The sequence below is a fragment of the Lipotes vexillifer genome, unplaced genomic scaffold (assembly GCF_000442215.2).
Source record: "Lipotes vexillifer unplaced genomic scaffold, Lipotes_vexillifer_v1.1 scaffold51, whole genome shotgun sequence".
In the NCBI taxonomy this organism is placed as follows: domain Eukaryota; kingdom Metazoa; phylum Chordata; class Mammalia; order Artiodactyla; family Lipotidae; genus Lipotes; species Lipotes vexillifer.
In genome coordinates this window covers 669,780-681,190 of record NW_006786770.1, presented here as the reverse complement: position 1 = coordinate 681,190, position 11,411 = coordinate 669,780, and the positions used below count along the sequence as shown (strand labels likewise).

General features: G+C 48.9%; 1 protein-coding gene across 4 annotated transcripts in view; it reads left to right on the top strand.

The window, feature by feature from the left end:
• Window positions 1-11,411, top strand: part of DCTN1 (dynactin subunit 1) — a 30,871-nt gene that overhangs the window by 5,370 nt on the left and 14,090 nt on the right. The window contains exons 1-5 of one of the 4 annotated variants that reach the window (XM_007459399.1): window positions 6,279-6,311; window positions 7,981-8,226; window positions 8,516-8,594; window positions 8,794-8,828; window positions 9,536-9,556. In XM_007459399.1, coding sequence (XP_007459461.1) covers window positions 6,279-6,311; window positions 7,981-8,226; window positions 8,516-8,594; window positions 8,794-8,828; window positions 9,536-9,556 — 414 coding nt within the window. Of the gene's footprint in view, window positions 1-5,962; window positions 6,312-7,980; window positions 8,227-8,515; window positions 8,595-8,793; window positions 8,829-9,535; window positions 9,557-11,411 lie in introns of those variants that run through there. The other 3 variants (XM_007459398.1, XM_007459400.1, XM_007459401.1) reach the window with 3 other exon arrangements.

Here is an 11,411-nt window from a genome sequence, read left to right as displayed (position 1 = left end):
GGGAAAGAGAGCAGAGTTGAGATATGCTCCAAGAACACTGAGTACCCTCCGAACTTGAATCCTGCACTGTAGGCCTCTCTTTCCTCTTCTTCATAATAATTATGGCTGACTTTCATTGAGTGCTTCATACCAGACACGCTTCTAAGTGCTTTTCAGGCATTCTCACGTGATTCTGACAACAACCCTGCTAGAAAGGTATTGATAGTATCTGTGTTTTACAGAAGGAGAAATCGAGGCATGGAGTATTACTTACACTTAGTAGAACTTATGTCTGATGACTCTTTTACCTCTGCAGAAATGGCATTCCTTCCTTGAGGCATCAGAGAAAGGCAGAAATTTCATCCCAACTCCCAGTTTCTGGTCCTTGAGGGGCTGGGGTTTAGGGCTGCTAAGGAGGGCCAGTCTGTGGGTATGGTAGTGGCCTGGGTGAGCAGGGTGGTAGAGTCAGTGTTGCTGCTGTATTTTTACAACTACATACAGAATTCTGAAATCCTTGTGTGATTTCCCAGCAACCTGACTAGAAAGACAAGTGACTGATAATGATTTGTTAGGTACTGCAGGCTGAGACCATGTCAATTGAGATGGTGAATAAGAAAAGAGATCGTCTCAGTCAGCCAGAAAAAGAATTTTTGCTGCCAGTTATGGGACTAGGCAGACCTATGACCTTACATAATAGCATAGATTATTAACACCTTTGTTTTCCCCATTGGTGGGATAGATAGAATTTGTAGGTAAGGTGCACACCTGACTTGAGTGAAAGGGGAGAATGATGAGATTGCATGGGTGGAAGAGAAATGGACTTACCTTTTTCTGCTGCAGCCACTGGAGCATCATTTCTGTGTCCTTCCTCTTGATGTTGCCATGGATACGCCTTTGCGTGGTGACTTGAGATTGATTCCCATTATGATCAGATGATGACGTGGATTTAAAAAGAGAAAGGACAGAATGCTCTGCTTCTGGGGAGTGGCCGGTGAGCTGCCCAAAAGGCAGAGCCCAGCACAGCCGAGGTGGCTGTGGCTTTGTTGGCTGCTTTGGCTTTTGCTGAAGTTGTGAAATGGTGCATCTCTCTCTTTAGAGCGCAGGCTCAGGGTTCCCTGTCTGCAGGGTCCTAGTGCCAGGGACTTGCTGGTTGATCGTGGGGAGAAAGCAGCAGGAACTTCGAGTAGGCTATTAAGTAGGACTGCTGCTAGCTCTGGGAGGGTTGCAGTTCTTTTTCTTTTCAAAGAACATTTATTTATTTATTGGCTGCTTTGGGTCTTTGTTGCTGCCCGTGGGCTTTCTCTAGTTGCAGCGAGTGGGGGCTACTGATCCGTTGTGCGGGCTTCTCATTGCGGTGGCTTCTCTTGTTGAGGAGCACAGGCTCTAGGCATGCAGGCTTCAGTCATTGTGGCAACGGGCTCAGTTGCTCCACAGCATGTGGGATCTTCCCAGACCAGGGATCAAACCCGTGTCCCCTGCGTTGACAGGTGGATTCTTAACCGCTGCGCCACCAGGGAAGTCCCGGCTTGCAATTCTTGAGTACCAGGCTGCACTCAAGTGCTTGTTGCCTTCCTGCAGAAGTGCCTTCATTGAGGATAAGTGAGGCATATTGTGTAGCTTTCCTTCCTGGCTCTTGGAGGTCTGGGCCCTTTGGAGGTGGGCCTGGTAGTCACTGGGTATTACTAGGGGAGGAGGATATCCTGGGAGGGGATAGACCTGTATTCAGTTTGAGAGTGGGCTTCAGAAATTTCTGGGGATAATGAAGAGCTGGAGAGGTAAAAAAAGGTCTAGGGTCTAGGTCCTATCTGTGTGAGATCTGCAAGTCAGATACTGCAGTAGGACCTAGGAATAAAAAGCTCTGTTTATCTTCTTTCTGGGTTCCTGTGCATATCTGGAATCTGGCCTTCCAAGCTTCCAGTACCTGAGCTTCTAGTCCCCTCTCCTTTCCTGACTCCTGAGGGACTTATATCCACACATATCCCTCTCCTACTAGTGCTTTTAGAGATGTACAACTTCACCCTAGTTATAAGAAAATCTGTATCTTGCTGATTACCTTTATATTTCATTTTATCTCTTTGCAACCAAATCGAAATACCCCGTGCCTAATGCAGTTCAGTTCAAGTGTGTGGACCCTGCTGTCAGACTGCCTGGATTTCAGATCTCTACAAGTGGGATCAGAGAAAGTGAACAGTTGGGTTAGCCCAGGATCAAGGTTTGGTAAGGTGAGACAAGAGGAGGTCAGGGGCATAAAGGATGCTGGGGTACCAGTAAAAGCAAGGTAGAAATGGTGCAGGCTGGGTGCCAAAGAGGCTTTTCCTCCTTACTAGTTCCTCCTTAATTCCTAATAATCCACTTCTTTTCCTGTCATTTCTGAAATGTTCTCCAAGACCACCGGTAATCTATCAGACACAGATTTCTTTCCCTCCTCTCTTTCCATTTTCCTAGAGTTTTTATTAGTATTTAATATCATTGGGGAGGAAAATGGATTAGAAATCCAGGGAGTATCTGTCTTCTGGCTGAGGTAGCATGTAACTCAGAGTTGTCCTGTGTAACATGAGGTGGGGCCCAATGGTGCTGTTGAAGGATCACCTACCTGTACAGCTAGTCAAATGTGCCCTCCTTCCTACTCACATGTGCCCTGCTGGCTATGAGACTCAGGTGAGTTGTTTGACTTCTGAGACTCAATTCTGTCACCTGTAGAATGGAAATAGTGGAATCCGTGTTGTCTGCATCACAGGTTCATTTTGGAAGGAGATCGGGAAGTACACGTGTTAGTGGTCACCGTTAAATTTGCCTCTGAGAAGAGGCCCTATGACTTATTTTCTCTCTCTTAACATGTTCAGTTTCCTGTCCCAATTCTATTGTTATCAATCATCACTCTCCCATTATTCCTGCTTGAAAACTCCCAAGTTTATTCATTCCTTTACTTATCCATGCATTCATTCATCCATCCGTTTATTCATGCAAGATTTGAGTTCCTACCGTGTGCAGTTGTCATTGATGTACCCTCTCGGTAATGATGAAGACAATATCTACAATTTGTTGAACACACATTCTGTGCTCAGCACTGTACTAAATGCTCTACTTCAGTCTTATTTAATCCTCACAACATCCCTGTGAGGTAGGTATTATTTCCCCCTTTTTTCAGTTGAGGTAACCAGGGCTCTGAAAATATCTTACCCAGAGTCATACACATGAGGAAATAGGAGAACCAGAGCTGTACCCAGGTCTGTCCATCTCCAGAGCCCATACAGGCCTGCTGCTTCTTTCCCCAAGTCTGATCTCTCATAGGGCCTTCTCGGGGCTTTTTTGTACTGTCTCGGAATTGGTCCATTTCCTCTTCCCTTTTTTTCTCCCATGAGCCTGGCTCAGACCTCCTCACCCCTTGTTCATTGCTGCCATAGCCTCCTTGCTGTTTTCCCTGTCTTTATCAAGTTGCTCTTGCCTCCACTCCATTCTGCTCTCTGCCACCTGTTTGATCTTCCTAAAATAGTTTTCATTATGCCAGTCTCCTGCTCAGGAAGAGACTGGCTTCCTGTTGTTATCGGATCCAATTCATCTATCTCTACGTGATGTTAAATTCCCTGACTATCCATATTTACTTTCTAATACGTCTCAATATCAGTGTTAATTCATTCAATAAATATTTGACTTCATGAGCTAAGAGTGATGGGATCATAAAGAGGAAAAGTTGAGGAGTCTGCTTTAAAAGACTTATAGTTTGATAGGAGAACTCATCAGAATTCACTGATTCAGCCAAGCTAGTCATCTTTAACTTTCCCCAGTCAAGCAAAATTATTTCTGTCTCTACTCATACTGTACTCACAAATTACAATGTTTGCAGGCTTTTCCTCTCCACATATCCAAACAAAAACCTCATGATTCAAGGGATAATCAAGTATCCCGTTTCTTTTTAGCTTACCTTTTTCCTCTCTGTAATTCCTTATAATATTTATCGTCTAGACATTTTATTTTAATACCTATACAGCTTCTGCATTTTTTTACAGAGCACTTTCATGTGCTTTATCTTATTTGAGCATTAATGTAGATATGGCAGGTGATAGTTCCATTTTATAGAAGAAACAGCATCTAAGAAGTTAGGTGACTATATACACTTCTGTGGCTAGTGAGCTGTGATGTTCTTGGATGTGCGCTCTTTTGAATCGTTGAAGGTAGTGTGGTCCAGAGGAAGAGCACAGCTTTGGAGGCCTAGAAATATGTGTGGTATCAATGAGGAGAGTAAAAAGTGCAGAAGGTTCTGGTTCAGGCTTTGGTTCCAGTTACGGCTCCACTCCTTGTCTTCTGTGTGACTTCAGGGAAGTTGCTCAGTTCTCTAAGCCCTGTTTCCTTGTCAGCATTGTTCCTGGCTTGCCTCTTACGGGGTTATTTTGATGTCCAAATATGATGATAACTAAGTTATTAGCTAACTTTGTTGAGTGCTTACTAAATACTAGGCAAGGTCCTAAGTGTTTTACATGGATTATCTCAGCTAATCCTCACAACAGCTCTCAGAGATGTTCTTTGTTCCCAATTGATAGATGAGGAAGTTGAGGCACAGAGATGTTAAGTAACTGGACCAAGTTTACATAGCTACCAAGTGGTGAAGCCAGGGATTGAATGTAAGCAGCCTGAGTCTAGAACCGGTATTCTTAACCATGGTACTATGCAATTGTTTTTTAAGGTGTTCTGTAGACTGTAAAGTGTTGTGAACATGCAGAAGTCCAGGCTGCAAGGAGCTGCATGGCCCTGCCCACCTGTGTAATGGTGAATAGGGAAAGGAGGGGGCAACATGGAGATTTTGCAGAGGAGGAGAGAAATGGTTTTCTAGGGGGTCTGGCCAGGATTGGAGATGTGGAGAGATGTTTGGGGGCCATATATCTGGCTGTTGGCTATCATTCTCCTATTAGGCTATCTGGCCTGCCTTAGAAAGAGGGTGGAATGGAGGAAGACCCTGTTCAGCCAGTGAAGTCCAGTGCAGACAAGACAGGTATCCCTCAGCCCAGGGGATCTACATCCACACTGTACCCGGTAGAGACATAGATCAGACCCCAGGACAACCTTGTTAGCTACTTAGGGGCGGGGACTGTTGGTTTCTAGCCCATTAGATGGATAAATGAATGAAGTGGTTACATAGCCCTCTTGAGACCTCTCACTAGAATGCATAATCTTATTAAACGTTTTAAATTATAAAAGTAATATGGTTATTAAAGAAATTTTGTGAAAAATAGAAAACAAACCATCTCATTGTTTCTCTTAAGGAGATGCCTAGGAGGCAAGGCCAAGAGTACAGGGGACAGGTGGCTGAGGTGGACTGGGCACTGCCCCCACTTGTAGGGGGCAAGTGGGACTCTCTGTTTCTGACCACCACCCTTGCTAATCCGTTTGAACCTGATACTCTTAGGGTTCAGAGCCTGGCCCTTTATAGTGACTAGAAGGGAGGAAGAATGACCATGGCAACCTTTGCCAGTGTTGAGGGAGCTGGGGTACTTGACTTGCTTTGCTCTGTGTGTGTGTGTGTGTGTGTGTGTGTGTGTGTGTGTGTGTGTGTGTGTGTGAGTGTGAGTGAGAAGTTGCCTCCATTGCTGCCCTTCCTTTGCTGTGTATTGGGCAGGGGGCCTGGCTGCTCTGGCCCAGGGTGAGATTGAAATTCAGACCCTAATCACGTGGGTTTGGACGTGACTCCAGAGTTTAGAAAGGGGAGGGAGGAGGAAGAGCACCAGAAAGGGGGGCGAGAGACCCTTATTTTGGCTGTGTGAATGTGTCACTTGATGCTTGTGGGTCTGCTGAGGCCTCACATCCTGGGGGTGGGAAGGGTGGCAGTGACGGTGAGGGGGTGCAGATTAGGAGGATCAGCAGGGCTGTGCTCCCAGCCGTAGGGCAGTGTACTCTAGAGGTGAGTGTTGAGGGTCTTTGGCGTGGGCCTAGTCCCGTATACTCTGTCCCTCTTGACTGGCCCAGGTGAAGCAAGGGGGCACTAGGACCCAGAGGCTAGCTTGATTCCTGACAAGTCTAGAGCAGCACTAGCGCAGAGTGAGACTCATCAGCTGGCAAGCAGGATTCGGTGTCTCTGGGTTCAGGAATCCTCCAGCAGCAGAGGGGACTTGCTCCTCAGCCCCCATCTCTGTACCCACCCCTACCCCAGTAGGCCACCCAGGGAGGTCCATGGACTAGGGAGGGCCACGCTTGCTGGCTTCTGTGTTTGTCCATGAGGGCCTGGAGCCCTGACCCTCCTGCCTAGGTTTCTGCCTTTTCTCTGTCTTTGGCCAGCTGGGGGAGGGGGTAGAGGCCGGGTGAGCAACATGGCCCAGAGCAAGAGGCACGTGTACAGCCGGGTAAGTGGTCCTGATCTGGGATGGCCACGGGAGGGCTTCTGGAGAAGGCCTTGGGTGGCTGTGGACATTGCTGTGGGGGGTGGGGAGACAGGCGGTAGCTAGGCTGGGGCCACTTGCGGCCCTGACCGTGTGGGACTGCACAGGCTTCCCTTCCCAGAGTTGGGCCCTCTCTGGGTACTGGTGAGGCCTGACCTTTGACTCCAAGTGGACCTCAGGCCAGAGGTTCCTGAGGGGGCCAGACTATCTTGGGAATTACAAATGGGGTTGGTGGGTTGGAATGGCCTTTCAGTGAAGTCTTTCTTTAGAGCTGCTTTGTTGTTTGTCACTTGCTTTCTTGCTCTTCTGACTGAGATTGAATCTGTAGCCACTCTTGTGTCCACCTGATTCTGAGAGGCTTATTAGGGTTAGGAGGTTGGAGAGCGTCTCTGAGTTTGGGGCCAGCCCTGATGTTACTGTCAGTTCCTTTTATTGTCAGGTCCGTGAGAGCCACTCGGCTGTCCCAGGTATGATTTGGCCTCTCGGAGCCCCTGGGAACGGTATCCTCACCTTCTTGGATGAGCTCTTTGGGGAAGAGAGTTAGGGAGTCACTGGCTCTGGCAGAGCTCTCTTATGAAGCCAAGAGGGGACATCAGAAGGGGGCCCTGTGGAGTCTTCAAGGCCGTGCTGTCACTTCTTCATGCTTCCTTCTCTGTTTGTTGCAAGGCCCCTGGTTCATAGAGCTGCTATTGCTAAAAATTGCTTAGGTGTGATTTTCTTCTAAGCCATGGGCCTATTTGGAACCTAATTTCATGCTGTCCTGTCATCATGGGTATGTCAGAAGATGAGAGCTTCCCAAGGACAATGTTTAGTCTATTCCCTTGCCTTGTCCATTATCACCATGGATAGGGTGATAAGCCATCCATTTGAACCACTGGGCAGAGTCTGGGGGACAGATGCGGGACAGATCTGAGGTACCCAATTTACCTGGCCTTTATTTTTCTTTTTATAGCGACATAGCATGAGTGAAGGATCTCCAGAACTTGTGGGTAGAGAGTTGATAGAACAGGGCTCAGGCCAGAAAGAAGGGAGTAGATCGTTGGATGGGCTTGGTGAGGCATCTAGGAGTGTGCTGGTGAGGGTGGGGGAAGTCAGGTCAGGAAGGAGTGGTAGTGACTTAAGGGCTGGAAGGAGGCACAGTTGTGTGCCCTCAGGGCGGACAGGCAGCAGTAGGGAGGGAACAGGATTAGTGGGGTCACTCACTGACTCACTTGTCTTCCCAGCTCAGTCTTTTGAGTCAGGCACTGGGTTGTGGGGAGCCTGGTCTAAACTGAGTTATTTGTTTGAGCTTCATTCCCCTCCTAGGGGGCAGTGCTCCTTGAGAAAGCAGCCGTGTGGGGTGACATTCACAGATCTAGCAATGAATTCTGATTTATTAAATTTAAATATAATCTCTTAAAAATTCTGGCAGATTCCAGAGGCGTTTTGAGAAGTTTCAGAACACAGCACTGACATTTTTTCAAAAGGGAATTTGGTGGTGGTGGTGGGGACACTTTACCTTGAGAATGGGGTTCAGGGAAGTGACTTCTGGTCCCTTTTCAGGCCAGGATCCTGATTGGGGCCTTTCTTACATATTAGGATGACATCGTTGACCTGAGGCTTTTAACTATGTATGTTTGCATGTGTCTTGCAGACTCCCAGCGGCAGCAGAATGAGTGCGGAGGCAAGTGCCCGGCCTCTGCGAGTGGGCTCCCGCGTGGAGGTGATTGGAAAAGGCCACCGTGGCACTGTGGCCTATGTTGGAGCCACGCTCTTTGCCACTGGCAAATGGGTAGGTGTGATCCTGGATGAAGCAAAAGGCAAGAATGATGGAACTGTCCAAGGCAGGAGGTACTTCACCTGTGACGAAGGGCATGGCATCTTTGTGCGCCAGTCCCAGGTACTCAGCTCCTGCTTCTGTGTGTGTGTGTGTGTGTGTGTGTGTGTGTGTGTGTGTGTGTGTGTGTGCGTGTGCTCTGGTGCCTGTGCGGCTGGTGTGCTGGTGCTCCCTTTTCCTGGGCATGAGCATAAGTCTCTGGTTGGTAGAGTGGGAGGTAATAGGGGAGGGAAGATTAAGAGCTATCCTTAAGGAAGCTGCCTTGGACCCCAGGTTTGCTTAAGGCCTGGGGAGGGGCCCATGTTCCATCCAGCTTTGGTCTAGCTGTATAGAGTCTATTATGTGTCCTCAGATCCAGGTATTTGAAGATGGAGCAGATACTACTTCCCCAGAGACACCTGATTCTTCTGCCGCAAAGGTCCTCAGAAGAGGTAACAACCACCCACTTAAGTGGCCTCCTCACATCCAGGAGTCCCCAGGACTTCTCCCCAGAACAAGGGGCCACAGTGGATCCTGAGAGTTTCCATCACCACCATATTCCCTTGTTATATCTTGCCTAACCTGCCATGATGTTCTCTGCCTCTACCCCTCTACACAAACACACACTTTGTTTCTGTTTGCATTCTACAGAGGGAACTGAGTCAAATGCAAAGACCAGCAAACTGGTAAGTGGTTACGGGTGGGGGTGGGAGTAGTAGAGGGAAAGGAGAAAGAGAGGAGGGAGACTCAATACCAGGCAGGTAGAAGCAAGAGATGAGTAAATTGAGTTAGCCTTCCAGTCTCCCTCCTCCCTCAGAAGGAAGCTTTCTGGGTATGAGTTGCTGCTTTAGGTGTAAGGGTGGTATCAGGGAAAAAGCTATTAAGGCCCAGAAGTTCTGGATCAATTGGAACAGAGGCTGGGGGTGAAAGGGAGGACAGGTCTGACCCCAGTAGTGTTGTTGCCAACTTCCTACCTTTTGGTATCCAAGGCTGCCAACATCTGATGGGTGTAGGGTAGGGGTAAGGTAAGAACTGGAGAAAGAAGGTGCTTTCTTTTTCACAAGTGAATGGAGAGGAGCTGGATCCTCTGCCACCTGTTTCAGGCTGTGTGCAGAGGGCCTGCTGGAGCCTCCCTCCGCGGCTCTGTGCAGGATGTGTGAGGTGGGGCTCCAGACTCTCCAGCTCCTCTGGGTCAGGGTGTGGACCTCCTGGAAGCTGATCCTTAAGGGAGCCCTCATCTCACTTACCCTGGATTTGACAGTGACCTGGCTCCCCCCATAGCTGGGTATGCCTGAGTTGGTCTTAATACCTACACCCAAGATATCTGGCCAGCTAGCACAGTGTGATGTTTAAGTCTGTTCTCTAACTCTGCCCTTTCCTACTCCTCATGCAGCGGGGCCTGAAGCCTAAGAAGGTGGTGTGTTTACTATTTGTGCCTGGGTGGGTGAGGGCCATGAGCCCCCTCCCCAGCTGTCCTGCATGTCCTTGGGCTGCATGCATGTGTGTGTGACCTTGGGGCTGGGATGGCCAGAGGAAATGGCAGCCTTGGCTTTCAGAGTTCCTTTGAGGGGTGCAAGGACATCAGGCTCAGGTAGTACTCATTAGGGATGATCCTCACCCCTTCCACATTCCTGCCCATCGCCTCAGGACGTCTAGTCAGAGACTCCAAGCATTTGACTGTAAACAGTAGCAGCATGGAATAGAGCATTTACTGGGTTACAGTGGATTCTCACTTAGCCTCAGCTTGGGGGCAGTGGGAGGAGAGACTGGGGGTCTGGAGGTGAGGAAAGTACCAAGTGAGGTGGTTAGGTAAGGAGGTGGGAGGTCAGGGAACAGAGCACAGGAAGAACAGTCCTGAGTTGAAAAGCCTGTGTTGTTCCTGTCTCTGGGTGGGTGCTGCCATGAATGCCCACCCTCACTGTGCTCTGTCAGTCTTTCACTGCCTCTTCCTTCCTCTGGTGGTGTGCCTGAGGCCCACCTCCCACAACTCCCACACCCCTGAAGCTCTTTTAGTCTTAAGTTGCTGCCATGACCACTTCCTCACACCAGCCCATGCCTTGGGGCTATGCCCAAGCTGTCTCCGACCTGCATGTGCCTGTCAGACCTGTATGTGCTGTGCTGTATGTATGATTCTGTGATTTCCTTGTCACCAGCCTGTTTCAGGCCCTTCTGACCTTGCATGGAGGGCTAATAGATTGGGGCAGTGGAGGGGAGAGTAAAACATCTTTTTTTTGACTTCTGGTTGGTGGTGGGTCCTCACTTTGGAGTTTTGCCTTGGAAGAGACAACATGATGGTACTTGCTTTGGGGTCCTGGCTTGGGAGGGAATGGGGATATAAAAAGGAAAATAATTCTCAAAAGGATGCCGGACCCATTCCAGACACTGGGCTTCTTCCCTTGATTATTGGCTCCAGGTTGGGGTTCCCATCTCACACCATACCCCTGAATAGAGAAGAGGATGGACCTGCAGTCTGATATCTATGGAGGAGTTCTGGCCGCAGTCTGACTTGACCCTGAGAAGGGACCTGAGCCGTGCCCAAATCTTGGGGTTTTGGCGGCTGCCTAGGGAAATGTGGCAAAGCCTAGCCTAGGCTGCCTGTGCTGGGATATAGCACCTTCTTGGCTCATGATGCAGAGTGTCAGTCAAGTAGTCAAGTCCTCCCCTGGGTCTTCTTCTTCAGTGCTTCTGTCACAGCACATCACTTAACCCAGGGAACAGGGAGCTAGCACCAGAACAAAAGAAGGAACTTTGAGGAGGAGGGTGGAAGAGAGAACCCAGATGTCTTTGCAAGGTGCCCAGTCCTTTCTGGAAGCCCTTTAGAGACAGGTTTTAACCTGACTACAACAAGGGTAGAGTTGAGAGAGGAGCCAAACACTGTCGTCAGAGCTGCTGCAGCCCAGATGGAATGTTCCCCATTCCATCTTAGTGTGCCCTGCAGAGCTGATGCAACTGTTCTTAGTGTGCCCTGCAGAGCTGATGCAACAGGAGTGCTGTGGGTACATGTGCCTGATGAGCCACCATAAGGGTATTATTGTCCATGTGTATGAGACAGAAGTAGAGTTGATGGGGTTGTGGACAGAGGGGAGTATGAGTATGAGAGAGGCCTGATGAAGCAGTGAGGCCCTGTGTCCCTGTGCAGTGATACCCTGGTCCCAGAGAGGTCATCCCAGAAATGAGATGGCCCTTAGCCCAATTTCTTGGAGCAAATTCTTGGGGCTGGGGGAGAGCGAAGGAGAGGGAGGAGCCAGAACCTGTTCGTTGGAGGAGGA